Genomic DNA, 18028 nt, shown 5'->3' on the forward strand with positions numbered 1-18028 from the left:
AAATATTTGCCTTATGGTTGAGTGCTGAAAGATTCCTTGTGTGTAAGCTGCACGTTACAGGAGGTATAGCAGTGAATCCAATCATTAGCTCCCCTTCCCATAGTCATTTTGCAAAAGAAACTAGGTTTGTGGGTGTGGTTTCTTTCTTTCTTTCTTTCTTTCTTTCTTTCTTTCTTTCTTTCTTTCTTTCTTTCTTTCTTTCTTTCTTTCTTTCTTTCTTTCTTTTTTTTTCTTTCAGATATTCACCTCTTAAAAATGCATAGTATTTGTATATTGTCATAGTGTATTTTGAAATGCGTAGTTTCATTATTGCTACAAAGTTATAACTGCCTACCAATTATCCATTTAGTGTGCTTAAACAATTATCAATTTATCATTATTTCTTTCAATGAAAGGAAGATTACAAAACTCCTCTGTCCCTTGTAAAAAGTATTTTACTATATTTCTTACATTATTTTATTAGAATAAATTGCTATTATGCCCTCCTAGTATGAACACATAGTTCAGAAAATTGAACTGTACTTTGGCTAAGTGAGAGAAGGAGTGAGCATAATTTGTGGCCACAGTAAATATCAGCACAGAACAAGAAGAGATATATAGAGAGAGTATTAATAGCCCTTAGAAACTGAGAGGAAAAAAATGGAAGATATCTATTTGCTTTTGTTCTCGGTAATATTTCCATTTGCATGTTAAGCCCGCCTATTTTTTCAGGTTTTGGCCCCACCATCATCAAAATTGTTTAGATTTGAGTTTTTTTATGTACTTGAAGGCTAACATAATGAAAAAAATATGTTAAACAATGTTGTGGATTAGGAAAATGGCAATTGCTTATGACTGTTAAGTCAGGAGACATAACAGTGAAATGGTGCATTATTATGTTTGCTACTACCTCCAAACACTCAGAGGTAACACAGACAACTATAATTGCTTACACTTTCACAAGTTCATGGAAAAAAATAGCCAATCATATCTTTTAAATCTTGAAGGAAACCTAATCAAAGTTTCCTTTTTCTTGAAAATACAAGTTCTTAGCTGTGTTCCAAGGATTCCTATTTTGCTAAAATATAGCTGATTATGCTCATGGGCCGAGGAGGAAGTACTGATTATTCTGTGCATTTTATACAGCATCTCCTCTCCCTGTCTTTCTTATATGTCGTTATGAAGATAAAAAATGTAGGAGAAGAAAAGTGTTTCAAAACTAGCTTAACAAAACAAACAGATGTTTTATGAAAGCATAGTTATTTAACAAAAGGTTATTTTACCCACAGAAAGCTTCAGGTAAGCTCAGTAATCATCAAGTCTGCACATACCTTGCATAGCAGATTCCACAAACATACCTGAACTTTTTTTGTGATTTAGATGTCTTCCATGGTAAAGAAAATCAGTGAACACTATAAATATTCAGCCAGTCTTTGGAATTAAACTAAAGTGCTTTAATTTCTGAGAAAGATACGTTAATATATTCTAATTAGCACACCTTAGTTTTCCACAATATGTTGTAAAATATTTTTTATTTCTGAAAGTCTTGCAAGAAGTCTTCATCTGTATTCAGTCAGTGAATCCCCTTCAGAGCAGTGATTGGTGGAAGGCTCTAACAGGAATTTATTTTTCTTTTTTAACATTTGGTGCTCTGAAGGCTCAGCATTCAAAGTGCTTTTATTGTGTTGGATTTTACAATGGGCTTAATATTAGCAGGGTGCCAAAGTGCAGCAGACTAAGAACTTTACAGTGTAGGTGGAATGTATTCTTAAAAGCACACAGTAAAATTTATGTTGCATTTTATGTGTTTCATGGACTTCAGTAGTAATTTTATGATCTGTTTAATGGTAATTTTCTTTTGCATTCTTTTGTATAGTGACCAGCTAGAACAGAAGTTTAGACTAAATTTAGGTCTGTTTCAGTCACATCAGACTCACAGAAATCAGTAAGAATTTTTAGTGTAATTGGCTTCAAGTGGCACACACTACACATGATGCATTTCTGCTAATTTTTATTATTGCTGGTGATATTTTTTAATTGTTTAGTGTGCCAAATTAAATTACTGTGGGATAAAATACTGTTTTCTTGTCTAGATTCTGCTTTTCAGGAACAGTGAATGCTTAGTATTGTGCTTTTTATGTAGGTATTATACATTAAAATAATCTTGTTTAAAAATTACTGTTTACATCTTCCCTTTAAATTTCTTAGGAAGCTTAAATTATATGCCAGTCATACTATAATATCCAAAAATTACTTTCCAAAAAGTAAAAGTGGTTGTCAACAAAAAAGAAAAAAATCACTGTCAGAAGCCAGGAAATCACCAAGCAAGCCTGCTAATTATTCTTAATGGGCAAGATGAGCACATTAAGAAACAAATGAATACATCAGTGAAATGTAATTGAAAATCGACCTGGCAATAGTGCATTGCATCTGAGAATCTGCCTTTGTATTATCATCATCATCATAATTATTGTTGTTTTTGTTGTTGTTATCGCTATTCAGTGAGCGTAACTAACAGCCTTGCTTTGTGAAGTCTCAAGCTTTCGAGGATTTGATTTTTCTTTTAGTTTTTGACATTTTTCACATTATTCTTCATTTCATACTGGCACGTGAAGTATTGACTATGTAAGTTGTGAGTATGTTTATTAGGATATGTTATTGAAATATTACAAGCTAAAACAATTGATGAACATGTTAATTTAAAATCATTGTTGTGATTTTAACCACTTCACTGTGAAACACATAGCTATATTTTATATTAATCAGTGCTCTTATGCATGGGGTTTATGGGGATTTTTAAGTGGATATTATTCTTTAAGTTACTAATCCACTTAAAAGATTTCATTCTAATGCACTGCTTTTGCTTATCATAGACAGATTTTAATCAATTAGCAGATCATTCATGTTGCAAAATCAATGAAATAAAGATGGATGTTCTTGTTTCATTGAAAACTTTATTGTTGACTTAGTGTGTTTTATTTAACTTCCTTCATGATCATTTAAATGAAGATAGTATTAAAAAAGAAAAATGTAGATATTTACATTAAATATTGAAGATTTATGTACACAAAATTATCAGATTCACCCCTCTTTGAAATTTTGGGTGATATTCATCCAGATACAAATTTTCCAGGTTAGGCCATTTCTACAACAAATTCAACCATGGACATCAACTCCTATTTCTCTAGAACACTGGAAGCATCTATACTCAGACACTTCCAAATCCAAGGATGCGGTTCATTTTTACTAAAAAATTGTCTCCTATTTCAGAGAGGCTGTATACCTTCTGCCTTAGCTCTGTTTCACATCATGCAATAGTGACTTGCGCTGCTGTCTGAAAGCATCAATAATACAAAACACGGTTGCAGTGCACTATAATGGCCATTAAAATATAGTGTCTGGATCTTTCAACAGTCCTGGGAAATTTAGGTTAGAAAGGTCATGTTCAGCCAGAATGACTGAAGACATGGGCTTATAAATTATTTTAAAAAGCTAGTGTTAACGTGGTTGCAACAATTATTAATAGTTTTGCCCAGTTATATAATTTAAGTGCAGTGTAGCTGATTTATCAACACAGTTTCTTCTGCTTCATCATGATTTGCTCCTGGAATTATCTATGCCTTCTTTCTGCTTCACAAGTATTGGCCATGTATTACTACTTCCCAATGCATATTTTGGAAAAGATTTTAAAAGCATGTCCAAAGTACAGGGATTTGTTTAAACCACTTCTCTATCATTCCACTTCTACTCTTTGGCTTCACAAAATATCAGTTGTCTTTTCTTTCACATTTTTTGGTTAGAGGCTTTTCTAAAATAACTTATCTTAAACAGTCAACAGTGTTAGGAAGGCCCATTATGAGATTTCATCAAGGCAAATAAAAAGATACATTAGTCATTTTTTAAATTAGCCTGACATTAATGTTCATTTTTCTTAGAAGAGCACTTGCAAAGAAGAATTTGACATATTCTGTGCACCTAGGAACATCCTCCTCATTAGCATCAGATTTCCTATACCTTAAATAAGAATGAATGATCGTTGTCATCTTTATGAAATTTGTCCCTCTATGATAATTTTTGATATCTGAGAGTGAACTGTTCAAACATGTTCACACCGGATGCCAGTTAATGTTTTCACAGTTCTTTAGTTACTTGCTACATCCTTTCTTTCCAATGGCTACCCAGAAATGATTGGTTATGAAGGTTTTCTTTCCAGGTATAGATTACTGGGCACAGCTCTCTTTGAAACTTTTCACTAACAGCCCTTACTTTGGCCTGCCTGTGTGGCTACCTAAATTTATGACCTGATCTTCCAAACTGAAAGAAGCTGAGACATGAGGCTGAGGAACAGCTACAGTGCCTGTGGTGAAGAAAAGGCATTTCTAACTTTGTACTGTCCTTTATGGCATTTCCAAACCATTCTCAAGAAAGTAAATGGACTAGAAACTCCCTTGCCTACAGGTGAAGGTGCTCCCAATGTGTGCTGGATTTCATCCAGAGAGAGCCAGGAACAAAAGTACATACCTTGTGGCAGGCCTGGAACTCAAAACCATAAGCCTCTGAAACCTCAGCACTGTGATCTAGTGATACAGTTGAAACCGGCACAAATTAAACTACACGTTATGTGAGCATGCCAAGACATTTCTGTTCACCTTGGCAGTAATTCTTATATTTGTAAATAATAGTTACTTTTAAATGTATGTAAAATATGGGAAAACTTTTACAGCTTCCTCTATATCTACAGCGCTAGCAATTTTGTAAATGGAAACATTAATAAAAGAATGGTTGATAGAGTTAGGCAACAAGAGCAAGTGGCTTAGTAGATTTACAGCTGATGTACCAGAGTAGCGTTGCGAAATTTATGCTTTTGAAAAGAGTGACTATTAGCACAGTTTAAAGATGAAATAGATGCAAGATATTATGAAGGTATTAATGATGTAAAAAAGTATTTTTGATGATTTTTAATACTGCTCTAGTTTTATGGATAATTCTTAACAAATATGCTACAGATGTAAGTGACATCATCGCAAGAAACCAAACTGCAGGAATATTTAAGGCTCAGAAAGTGTCAAGCTGGTAAGATTCTACCAAAGTGTTTTATGTATTCTCACGAAATTGTTTATTTAATGTAAATGTGAAATGTAATCAAAAGTGTGAATATGTGACATTACTGACACTGACACAGGTATGTATACAGCAAGAGTATGTACCTATCATGAGTTAAGTGATGCAAGACAGAAAGTATTCAAAATATATTTGAATTGCTTTTTATCCTACCAAAGTATGATTAATCTTGGTGACATAACCTCCTTTTTAATTAATTTATTTATTTTAATGTACAGAATTTCTCTTCAAACTGTGATTCAGTGCCTGATTGAAATTAGGCTGCTTGAGAGTCAATATTACTCATTTTACTGAATATGAGGCTTGAAACAAATGTACCTAAATAACTGGCAGGTTTTATTTCTAAATTTCTCTGAGAATTCAGGGTGGCAATGGACATCACTTGTTCCTGGGGCAGATATTGTTGGAGCCTTCATAAAAGGCTTTTGGGCATCCTGTGTGCATAATCAGTATCATGTGTTGCTTGTGCGAGGGTAAATTGGGAGTGTGGGAACCAGGCACAGTGCTGGGCCCCTTCTCTGCTCTAACTTTGTCCTAAAGTGTGGGGCACATACAGTGTTTTTCTCGAAGTGCACCAGAGCATTGTCTCCAAGTTAGCCCAAAGGCATGCTTTGGAGGGTGAGCACTGTAGAAGTCCAGAGACTTTGGTTTCGGATAATCTCCAAAGCCCTTCCTGTGACACCCTGTAATTGATGCTACTGAAGTTAGCTATTTAAGTATTAATTTTATTGGTCTCCAAGTGTGATAGAGACTGGAAACTGCAAAGAATGTGAAATGGGTTAATCTTTTGTAGTATTTAAAAAGTAAATTGTACAGCTCTTCATATTTATGGCATATGGTTATGAATACGAATGTGCTCAGAGGTGGCTACCGAAGATGAAATAGTGCATTCTTACATGTGTCTAAATCTCCTTCTCCTTCTCCTTCTCCTTCTCCTTCTCCTTCTCCTTCTCCTTCTCCTCCGCCTCCTCCTCCTCCTCCTCCTCCTCCTCCTCCTCCTTCTCCTCCTTCTCCTCTTCTCCTTACTTTTTTTTTTTTTTTAAAATGATTCTCATTCCAGAAGAAGGGCTCTCAGTCCTCCTCAGAGAGACAAAAATAAAAGTGAAAAAGGGCTAAAACCGTCAGAATAAGCTAATTAACATAGAGGGCTAAAACAATACAATTTCAATGGCTATCATTCACATCATTTATTCTATGCTTATGTATCCATAGTGTATAAAGAAGTTCTTTTAAGCAAGCACCTAGGAAAATTCTGCCTTCATTAGGGCATATGTACATATAACTTAGAGAGAGATCTGTGCATCCTGATACTTGCCTGCCAAGTAGACAAGGGCCACATGAGCCCCAGGATAAGTCTTTTAGGTCCTGTGTGCTGAACACTTCTTGTGAGCAACCTCAGATCTGTGCAGTACATCCATCTAGAAGCTTAAATTTTGTAGATTTCCAATTGCCCTCTACTTTGTATAAGATTTCAGATTTCATCCCTTGTCAAGACTTCAAACCTGGTCTTTTAGATATCAATCAAAAGCACATTTTCTACCCTGTCCTCATTTACATTTATCTAATGCTTAAGGTCATTTGTGATCATTTGAGTGTATTTCAGCATATGGAATCAGTGAATAATAGATTTTGGCTTCATGCTGTGAAGAAAGATTGTGTTTTTACAAGACATGATGTTGTTTACTGGGTGTTAATAATCACTAATTAATAAACATATCTAGACTTCATAAAATATTGCATTTTAAGGAGTAAAAATGTCAAGTGTTTAACTTACTGAATGCAATAGCATTTGGGTCTTATTTGCATTAAAAATAATTAAATTACAAAATAAAGTGAAATACTGTATTGAAGCCTAAGGTTCTCATAATAAAAACTTAGTTTGATTTTTAGTTCTACATTCTTAAGGCTTTTGCAGGTTTATTGTAGCATTGTAGATTCTTATAAAATGTGTTGTTATGACCGTAATCAGGTTGCATTTCTTTATGTTATGCACATTAATAGTTGATATCTCATGTAAAAATTAAGGTTTTGCTTAGGTTAGCTATTTGTTAAGTGCTAATAGATGGATCAGTCCTTCATATTCAGTAATGATGTGATGAAGACAGTAACAAAGTTATTTGATCGCTTCTAAAGGCCTTGTAAAAAGTTAAAAGGCTGATGTAATATCTGAAATATTACTGTAACCCTGATTCATTTTACCTACAACCCAAAACCTGGGGTTTGCATAAAAAAATGTGATGTTTCATAGGGAAGAATGCAACAACGGCTTGCAGTGATATTAGGTGACTCTTTTTTACATTGATCAGAGCTTGCAGACAAATTAACATAATGATTTACTTAAGTGACATACTGTAACATTAATTTAATCTGGAGAATGCTCTACGTGTTCCTCACCCTGATGTATCATTTAAACAGTGTCCAGTGCAAATTATAATACTATAGCATATAAAAAATAATCGACCCTTCTCACTGCACCTCCATCTCACTTTGGGATCTTGTACCGTTTTTCTTGCACATGGAGTAAAAATTATCTGTATGAGACTCAGTTTATGATATTTCAGACATTCAAATCTAGACTTGGAAAATATGCCAAAAAATGTATGGTACAAAAAGGAGCAATCCGGTATCAGCCAAGACTAGTTTGATTAAGACAACCTGCCATACATTTATTTATTTAGATTTATACAAAATGCAGTAAATGAGCACTTATCTAGCTCTCTGCCAACTCTTGATTATTGTTTAAAAGTACAGTAATGTAAGCCAAACTGGCAGTTTGTCATATTGTGTGTTATAATGTAACAATAGATATTTAGTAAACAGTTTACTTCAGCAATGGCTATACAATTCAAGTTTATTTTTAGCTTCCAGTAGTATGTTCAGAATTTCTTGTTAACACTTACTGGAAAGAGGTACAGTAATGCCACTAAGTTACTAATAATGACTTGCCATAGAAAGGTGAATTGTTAATGTCATGTATAAGTTTGATGATTTTATTTTTTTCACATTCTGAAGTTATTCTTGAACCACTTTAATTTTACACCACAACATAGCATACAAGTTATGATAACATTCTTTGTACCGTCAGTTGTTTCTACTTTGACATGCATTATATCATTATTTTGAACATATCTACCAACAATTAAATTAGGAATAACAGTCATAAAATCTCTGCTCTTTTTCTTCCTTTTTCATGTGGAAATCTTCCTGAAGTACAGGTTTATGTTGTAGAATTTTGAAAAATAGTTGTTGTTACAAATGTCACAATGGAAAAGCTTTATCAAAAGGAAGGATTTGCAGTATGTTCTAAATGTTATCAGACTCTTTTATTCTTATCCAACAAGGAGTTTGTTCACCAAGTTCTTTTGTCTGAGAAGATTAGATGTTAAGAAGAAAATTTGTGTACTTATTACTGATATGGGACCTATAAGTTTTAGGCATTAACAACTCTACTGTTTTGCTAAGAGCTGACCCAGAGAGATTACATTCCACATGAGTGTAGGCAAATACATACAACAGTGAGAGAAATGCTTATTACATGACGCACTGTTTGAATTGATTAGTAGTAGTGTATCATACATTTAGCTGATCTTGTAGTAAACATTAGAACTCATACCAGGAAAGTATAATGAAGTGACCAAAAGTGACAATTCCTGCTCCTTAAAGGTTAGCAGATGGGTAATCATCTGTTACTGAAGATTTTGGGGTTCCTTACAAATATAAAAATTTACAGGCTTCCTGATTTGAGCCTGATAAGAAAAAAAGCCTTTCTAAAGACTAAATTGCACTCAGCATAATAGTAGGATAAGGTCTCAATGACAGAACACTACTACATAGTCCTGATCCCATTCTTATATTAATTACCTCTTATTCTGTAACTGCCACTGTGTGAATATTTTACCTTTCTGCAGTGTACTTAAGATAAACTAGCTTTCTAACCTTCTTGATTTCAGTGGATCATGTAACAGGTTCCATCAACATAGGACAGCTTTAATAAAACTCCCTCTATGTTTTCATTCATCAAATTGATGTGTTGCTAAAATCAGACCTTTTGAGACCTATTTATTGAACTAGCTGTGTTTGTCAGCTTAGTAAACCTTAAAGGAATCCCTTTCTCCGAACTGCTTTTCCAGTCTCCCTATGTAATGTTCCTGCACGCACAACATCTACTGGCAAGGAGGAGGCTGCCAGAAGAATAATTTCCTGCCCTTTGGTCAGAATGAAAACACTCCTGGATCCTGCTATCTTCATTTGATGATTTTATGTATGTGAGAGAAGAAAAAATAAACAATCTGTCTGTTCATGGCCATTGTGAATTTGTAGCTCCCTGTCACAAAAAATTCAGCTCAGGTGGAGGCCATTCAACACCTCTGATCATACTTGCCATTTTCTATTTCTTTTCCAGTTTCACTCTACTCCTTTTCAGATGAGGGTGAGCAGTACTGCATTTGAAGTATGTGCAAATTACAGATATATGTAGTGGCATAATTATTCTTTCTGTTCCTCTTCTAAAAATGCCTAGCAGTGATTTGCTGTTTGACTACAGTTGAGCATTGAGCTAATAGTTTCATGAAACTCTGTCATAACATGAGGAGCTTCATGGCGATGGTCAGTTTTCTCTACTTCCTTTATGAAGCAAAGATCATTTTTCCCCCTTTCCTCTTTGCATTTATTCACACTGAATTCATCTGCCATCTTATTGTCCAAAATCTCAATTTCATCGTTCTGCAATTCTTTACAGGCTGCTCTTTTCCTTACTGTCTTGAATAGCCTCATAGCAACAGCAAAGTTTACCACCTCAGTGGTCATCACTTGTAAACATGTTGAATAAAACAGGTCCCAGGGAAACTCCATTGATTATCTCCCTCCACTGTGAGAACAGACCATTTACTACTACCTTGTTCCCTGTCTTTTGTTCCATTCTTTAGCCATGCCAGGACTCATCCCATGGCTGTCTACTTTCCTTAAATGTTGTTGGTGAGGGTCTTTGCCAATAGCCTTTTGGAATCAAAAGCAGCCTGTGCTGCTCAGATCACCCTTATCTAAATACTCGACCTGTTTGAAGAACTCTTGAAGGTTTGTAAAGCAGGACTGCTTTTTGCAGAAAACGTTTTCCATCAAGAAAAGGTTCTGTGGTGAAAATGTCTTCAGTTTCTTCTGCAGTGAACACACAAAGAATTAATTTCACCTCTCTGAAATGGTGCCATCCTCTGTGAGTGCTCACTCTAAAACCAGACTATTAGGTGGCAGGAAGATTTATAATGAAAGAAAGAGTACAATCATTCTTAGCCTGCCTAATTTTATTATTTTACTTTATTACTTATTTATTTATTATTTTCCAAGTTCATGGTCCTTTCTTCATTTGTATGCAACTTCAGCTTTTGCAGGTATTATATCATGTTTCTCATAACTTTCTTTACTGTTTGGCAATACCAGCTGACTTTCAACAACTTCCAAGCCTCTGCTATTTGTGTATTTCACCCATCTGTGTTGACATAATAAAATTGCAATTTGTTTTAAATCACATTGTAGCTTTGTCTTTCATCTTTATATGACCAGGTAAAAATATATGAAGAGAAAAAAAGCAAAAAATTAGCAAGCTTTGTTGTGAAATTTCTGTAAGTTTGGAAGAAAAGGGACAGAAAAGCTAGATATTATCCAAAAGTATAGCATGACATTATTTTAAACAGTTCTTGGTTAAATTTTTGGCTGTATTTTATGCTGGTCTATTCTTAGCTTTAAAAACATCCTTTGGGTAAAGCTGTTCCTCTTATACCCTCTTGGACTGGACAGGAAGTCTAGAAGGAGACCACTGATATAAGAAAACTTGTGTCTTTCTGCTCAGGGCTTTAAAGGAAAATGTCCATGTGATGTTAGAATATTTATTTATTTATTTATTTATTTCATTCCTATGCCCTTTTGTGTATCCATAATTTTAGCCAACCTTTACATTGTGTTTCCTGGTTCATGTTGTTACCAGTATACCTTTGTCTACCCTTCCTTATCTACCTTGGCTCTACCTTAATAGGCAACCATTAAATACATTTTGCACGCTTTCAGTAAGCTATCTCCTTCACAGGAGATATCTTTGCCACAGATATAGGAAAATTGGGACAAACTTTTAATTTTGACAAAATAATGCTTGTAGTGTCATCTTGGCTGATTTCATTAATGTTCTGCTAATATGCAGTTATTCAAACACGAACCATGATATTGAAAACTAAAAAGATTCAGGAAAGAGACATGAGTGAATCAGGATTTGGAAATTAGAGAGTTAAAGAGCTCTGTTTACTTAACTTGTCAAAGAAATGACTTGATTGTTGAGAAATGAATTGATTTTGATCTGAAAGTCTCACGTGGAGAAAAAAAATCTTTAATAGAAGATCACTCTTTAATCTAGCTTACAAGTACCTAACAAGATGTAGAAATTGAAGCTCGACAAATTCAGTCTGAAAAAAACGAGATTTGACAGAGAATGGTAGTTAATTAGAACATCTTTCTATAGGAAGTGGTAGTTTCTTAAACAGTGAATGCATTTAAATCAAGTTGGATATCTTTCTGAAATGTGTATTAATTCACCAAGATATCTGGTCTTGATGTAGGAATTTGAAATCTTAGATGATTATAATAGACTATTTTGCCCTCAGAATCTAAACACCTCTGAATGACATCCCCTCTGCTGTTTTTAATTTTTCCCCCATTCAGTCCTTCTGGACCTGCTTGGTTCACTTTTTTTTTTTTTTTCTTTTTTTTTCCTTCTTATTCCCTTGATTATCTTCCATGTATTCATGGATGGACTATTTTCCATAGGGCAAGAAAACATCTTTTCCTTCATATTTTTACTCAAAACCAGTTTTTACAAAGCTTTCATTCACTCATCATACATAGTTGTGCTGCATATGCTTATGCAGTCTTGCTTTTTGAAATGACTATACCATAATAAAATATATCAGTCTGAATTAGAATGTGAGAACCATCCATTTTGTGCATAATGCACCACATAACCCTTGCTAAAAACTCCTAAATAAAGAATGATTTAGAATGTGTTGATGTAGAGGATGGAAAGGAAAAGGCAAATTCACACCTTTTTATTATTATTATTAACTTTTTAATGCAAGATATTCTCCCTTCTTTGAAAAAATTAATCACACTTGTGCTGAATGATGGCTTGTGGTGTGTCTACAAAATGAAAAACTTTATTCTGTAACAGTTGTATTTGGGTGCAGTGTATTTATTATGTTCCAAAATTTTAGTAGCAGCAGAAGCATGAGTGTTACATTTGTTATTTTTGATGACGTATAACTGTAATGTTCCTGTCTGAATTTTAGAAAAATATGTAGTTGAGGTGCTCTTAGAATGAGGACTAAGGGAAGCAAATAACTTAGTTATCCACTTTTGAAAGGCAACTTCTTGGCAGGAAAAACAAGATTGTTGGTTTTGGTGTCTTTCTTTCTTTCTTTCTTTCTTTCTTTCTTTCTTTCTTTCTTTCTTTCTTTCTTTCTTTCTTTCTTTCTTTTCCTTCCTTCCTTCCTTCCTTCCTTCCTTCCTTCCTTCCTTCCTTCCTTCCTTCCTTCCTTCCTTCCTTCCTTCCTACCTTCCTACCTTCCTTCCCTCCTTCCTTCCTTCCTTCCTTCCTTCCTTCCTTCCTTCCTTCCTTCCTTCCTTCCTTCCTTCCTTCCTTCCTTCCTTCCTTCCTTTCTTTCTTTCTTTCTTTCTTTCTTTCTTTCTTTCTTTCTTTCTTTCTTTCTTTCTTTCTTTCTTTCTTTCTTTCTTTCTTTCTTTCTTTCTTTCTTTCTCTCTCTCTCTCTCTCTCTCTCTCTTTCTCTCTTTCTCTCTTTCTTTCTCTCTTTCTTTCTCTCTTTTTCTTTCTGTTTGTTTGTTTTTAATTTATATTACTACATTAATGTGATGGAGCTTCACCATGAGTTGTTGTACCATGCACTGTATGAACACAGAGGAAAAAGGCAATTTCTGCTAGAGAGTCTGTGGTCTAAGACCAGAGATGGATATCATGAGGAAGGATGACAAGGATACCTGTGTAGTCAGTGCGATAGACAAAAAAGGATGAGGCGCAAGAGCAGCCTAACCTCTTTCCAGTTTTTGTAGGCACTATTTTGAAGGGGAGTTTCAAGGATAATGGAGTAAGTTTGTGTCTGTTCATGACAGAGTGGAAGAAAGTTATTGAAGGTCCTGTTTTGAAAAGCTAGGTGGAAAATGTAGGCTGACATTAAAGAAGGAACTTGTCCTTTCAATATTGAATGAGAGATAATAAATAGGGAAGTGAATTGTTGTGGTGTTTGGAAGAAAATGCTTGCAACTTACCTGGAGGAGTACAAAGAGAAAGGTGAAAAGATCAGGGTTATAGGCAAGAAAAACAATCTTTGCCTACTGAATAAATATTAATTGGGCAAGACTGCATTTTTCAAGACAGAACAATATTGTGATGTTAAGATGTTAATGATGATGACATGGTTAAAGAGTGAAAGTTGAGTGTGTAGATAGGAAACTTTTTAGGTTATACAAAGAGAATTGACAAAATCTGAACAGAGTTGAGGTTCACAAGTATAGAGGAAGGTCGAAACTAAACCTAGATTACAGATTGGAATTAATGGTTATGTCCAAAGGGACCAAGAAAAAGAGGTAAGAATTAAATTACTCCAAAATTATTGGAAATGTGGTAATTTTCCTTCAGTAATTCTACATATTGCGTTCAAACTGTTTAGAAGTGTGCGAAGAGATGGAGAGTGATTGATGTTGGGTACTTGTTCAAAGTTTAACCTTGGTGTCTTGCTACTTGGTATACTCTGTAAGGAACGAAGTAATGAATAACAAGACAGAACAAAGTGAGGCAGTGAAGGTAAGAAAGGCAGGAGGTGGAAGAAGATGGAGAAATAAGAGCAATTTCATGAGAAAATAATAATGGGGAAATGATAGCAGGCGAACTTGCAAGACTCTTCAGAGGAGTTGTAATGACAGGCATATACGTTACCTCTGTCACTAATTAAAATTCATCTTTTTGATCTTTATACAAAATTGAGGAATCTCAAACAAAGATCAAGGTGTGGAGAAACATTCTGGTGATGCCTTTTGTTAATGTGTTAATGAACTTCCTTGGTTAATGTCATAGAAAAAGTCATATAAATCCCCAGACAAAATCTTTTACCTGAACCTGTATACATACCAATGATAATGCTTTTCAAAAACTGAAACCTAAATTAAAATATGAAAAGAAGAGGTGGGTAGATAGGGGTTCTTGGTAGCTGCTCATCTGCTAACTGGGGCAATTTTTAAAAAATCTTTATTACAACTATTAATATGTACTGAAGCAAGGCAGGCTTTTGTGTCTTTTGTCCTCTCTTTGAATTTTGATTTTTTGTCTTTATTTGCACAATGACTCTTTTGCTAACTTGAGAGGTACTCTAACCTATGCCATTCATCTCAAAAACATCTCAAAGGGACTTGGAAATGTTTCAAGTTTCTATTATCTGAGACTTAACCTGTGTTTTCTTATGTAAGTTACCTGCCTAGACACACTGGGAAGACAACCATTGAATAACAGAAGTTGAATAAAAATAGTAATGAGGAATTTGTATGAGAAATGAAAACCTGGTAAAATCAGGCAAAATCTTTTGTTGTAGATTGCTGCGATGCTTCACTAGTGTAAGAAAAAGTGTTGACATTTGTTGGGCTATCCTCCATAAATTAGAATTACTGTACAGGGTAAGTGTGCGGTCTTGGCTGCCATAAACACCCTTGCAACCTTTGCCTTTTTTTTTTGGTTTGTTCTTTTATTTTTATTTTTTTCCTTTCTTCTTTGAAATACAAGAGGACATTGGGGTAAATTTGTAGTACATAAAGAAAGGATGCTCTTTTTTTCAGTCTCTGTTTCCTTAGTTGATCTTTTTGTTTTATTATCATTACAATTCTTTTTATCTTGACCCTAATCACATTCTCTGGCTTACTTAGTAATTTAAAAGATAAATCAGGAAAAAAAAAGGTAAGAAAAAAAGAAAGAAAGATGCTTTGATTCTTTTTTTTTTTTTTTAAATGAATTTGTTGCATTAGAATGGTGTAAGATTGACAGCCTAGGAAACTAAAGCATCAGTACATATTTTCTCAGACTATTTTGATAGTATGCTTTATCCCTGACCTAGAAAAGCCACCTCTGTGTGTGAGAGGATAGTTCATTCGCCATAGCTCATTTCAGTCCTTGTCCTTTTTGCTAGGACTGCCATCAAGATTGCTAATTATAGTAATAGGTCTGTGACGTGGGTACTTTTCCTCTGAAAACTGGTCAAATTCATTTGATACAGGCCATAAAGCAGCCATTAGTGGGTACCAAGTTTTAGTCACCATCAGCTTGGCTTAACAACAGTAGACACACTAACAGTACTGTATTTCCAGTTGTCTTTCCTTCACATCCTGTTTTATTTTTTAATGTTCTTGTTATAGCCAAAAAGCCCCCCACACTATTTTCTATTTGCAGTTGATTTCAGACCCTTTTCTTCTGAAACCAAATTGCTAGTTTTCAATGTCATGAAACAAGTTATAAAAGTTAAATAAGCCAGCAAAAAATAAAAGTGAAGAGTGGACTTTATACACCTGTAATAGTAATAAAGAAATGAAAGTGTAGTTTAGACAGAAATCGAGTGAATAGTACACTTTCTGAACTTACAAAATAATTTCAACTGTTAGTACTGTAGCATCTTCCCTCAAAAGAAAGATATAAAAATATTATAGCTTTAAATCTTCTTATTTTGCTGGAAACAAAGTTGAAAATAAATATTCTGAAGCTTCAGAAACTTTGTTTTTCTGTCCAAATTTGAACTCTCACTCTTATCTACTTGTGTTCATGATGACCACCCAAAGACTTCAGAGAGACTGAAAAAGCAACCCTACAGAAATCTTCTGCTCATGCTTCCCAGTTGTTTGGCACCAAGATCCTCATGTTAATATCGATTCCTACTTCTTATTCATTATTTAATAACTACTAAATAAAATCTGAATTTCGCTATTTCTGAAAATAGTCCATTTTATAATTTACTATCATTGGAAAAAGAACAAGAGGAAAGTATCACCAAGGCTTGCATTTTTTCATGGTGGCTCTCAACATAATACTGGCAACTGAAAAGACATTTTGTGGCATGGCATTGTTTCACTTTATTTCTATTTTTTTTAGAGGAAACTTTATAAAGACTGAGATTTTTGGGTTTCTGTTGCTAACACTTTTCTGGGTTTCCTAGTGGTGTTTTTCTTCAAATTGAAATGAAGTTAACTCTTACTTCATGGTTCCTTCAGAATTCATTTCAGGACTGACCACGAAGTCCGAGAGTCACATCCTCAGTAATCCCTGGAAGAAGTATTGTTACTTACTTTCTTACTACATATAGATAAATGCATTTAGATACACATACATACATCTACACTTTTCTCAGAGGTTTTACAATATCAGTGGATTTTGCTGTACTTCAGATTCAGGAATTGTATTTAGATTATGGGAAATGTTATTGATAGTATTTATACATGATGTATTTATACATGTTCTGACTCTGATTCACTACTTTCATCAGTCCTAGAATTGAAAATAATTGATTCAGATTCAGTATAAGGCCGATTCTGACATCAGTGTTAATGATGTAATAATGCTGATTCTGAGCAGAATTATTTCTGATTCCCTAATATGTGGAGGCATGTCTGCTTTACAGGTACAGATGCAGATGTATGACTAGTGTTCATGCAAATTCATGGAAGCATTAAACATACAAGAGTATAGATAGGGTAACCCAGAGTTAACTACCTAAACAATTTTTGAAGTTGCAGCTTCGTGTACCTTAGATGTGCTTCACTTACTAGTCATACTTGAACTTGTATAGAGATAGCGAGGATAAATATATATAGCTGGTAGTTGCATCTTTCCCATCAATGTACATACGTCCTGAGTGAGATCAGAATGACTTCTGTTGTGTTATTTATTTTATAGAAATTATCTTTAGTTTACATGGATTTTTCTTTTCCTTTTGAAAGTTAATGGCAAAGTTGAATTTCAAAATCTTGTGTGCAAATTTATCACTGGCCTCTGTATAATTATTGTCTGTTCAGGAATACAGCTGTACTGGAACTAGAGACCAACACCAGCCCTGGTGCCAGATCAGGAAAATGGTGGAAAACTGGCTTATGGCTGGATGTGGGGCCCTGAGCTCTCTCCTTGTAGCAGTGTGCATGACAGTCACTGTGCACCACTGCTCATGCTCCTGGCAACTCATCTACTCTAGATTGTGCTCAGTATTATGGTTTCTGAGCTTTTGGCTATCTGCATCATGTCCTTTGTGCCTGCCGTGGGTGTGCACAGAAAATGCTGTGTTCTGGATGCTCAGTGGGAACCTGACAGTAACATGAGAGAGACTTTTTTTTTTTTTTTTTCCAGGAGATGGCACCTGTGCTGCCTCCCAAACTGCATGTGTGAAGTATAGTAAATATGTGGGTTAAAAAATCATAATTCAAATCCCTGTAGTGGTACTGATCAGATCTCTGTTTCTGCAGCAATGAGAACCAAAGGTGGTCTTTTAAAGCTCACAGTTCATCTACCAATTTCCAGTTCTGCTTCAGGATTCTTAAAATATTAGAGTGCGTGCTTTAAACCCACAAAACTTACCTTTACCTAATTTTCACCATTCTAACCTAAGTTTCCACGGAAACAGGGTTGAAAAAGCCACTGGTAGCCAGCAGGCAGCCAGCAGCTGAGAGTGAGAACTCTCCTTTGTCACTTTCCACTACTGGATGCCTGCTGCGTGCCAGTGTGCAAAGCTACCTAGGCTTCTAAAATCTGGAATACTTTCAATTTGAGGGGGAAAAATTAAATTAATCTACTCTTTTCTCTCTTTGGATTGTCACAGTAAATTCCAGGAGGGCAAATGGGCTAATGAGTCCAAAT

At 34.7% G+C, this 18028-nt stretch overlaps 1 protein-coding gene across 2 annotated transcripts in view; it reads left to right on the top strand.

The window, feature by feature from the left end:
- Positions 1-18028, top strand: part of CAMKMT (calmodulin-lysine N-methyltransferase) — a 221182-nt gene that overhangs the window by 178122 nt on the left and 25032 nt on the right. For both annotated transcript variants that reach the window (XM_048057740.2, XM_066993802.1), the window contains exon 7: positions 4986-5052. In XM_048057740.2, coding sequence (XP_047913697.1) covers positions 4986-5052 — 67 coding nt within the window. The remainder of the gene's footprint in view (positions 1-4985; positions 5053-18028) is intronic.

Source organism: Anser cygnoides, chromosome 3, assembly GCF_040182565.1.
Source record: "Anser cygnoides isolate HZ-2024a breed goose chromosome 3, Taihu_goose_T2T_genome, whole genome shotgun sequence".
NCBI lineage: Eukaryota > Metazoa > Chordata > Aves > Anseriformes > Anatidae > Anser > Anser cygnoides.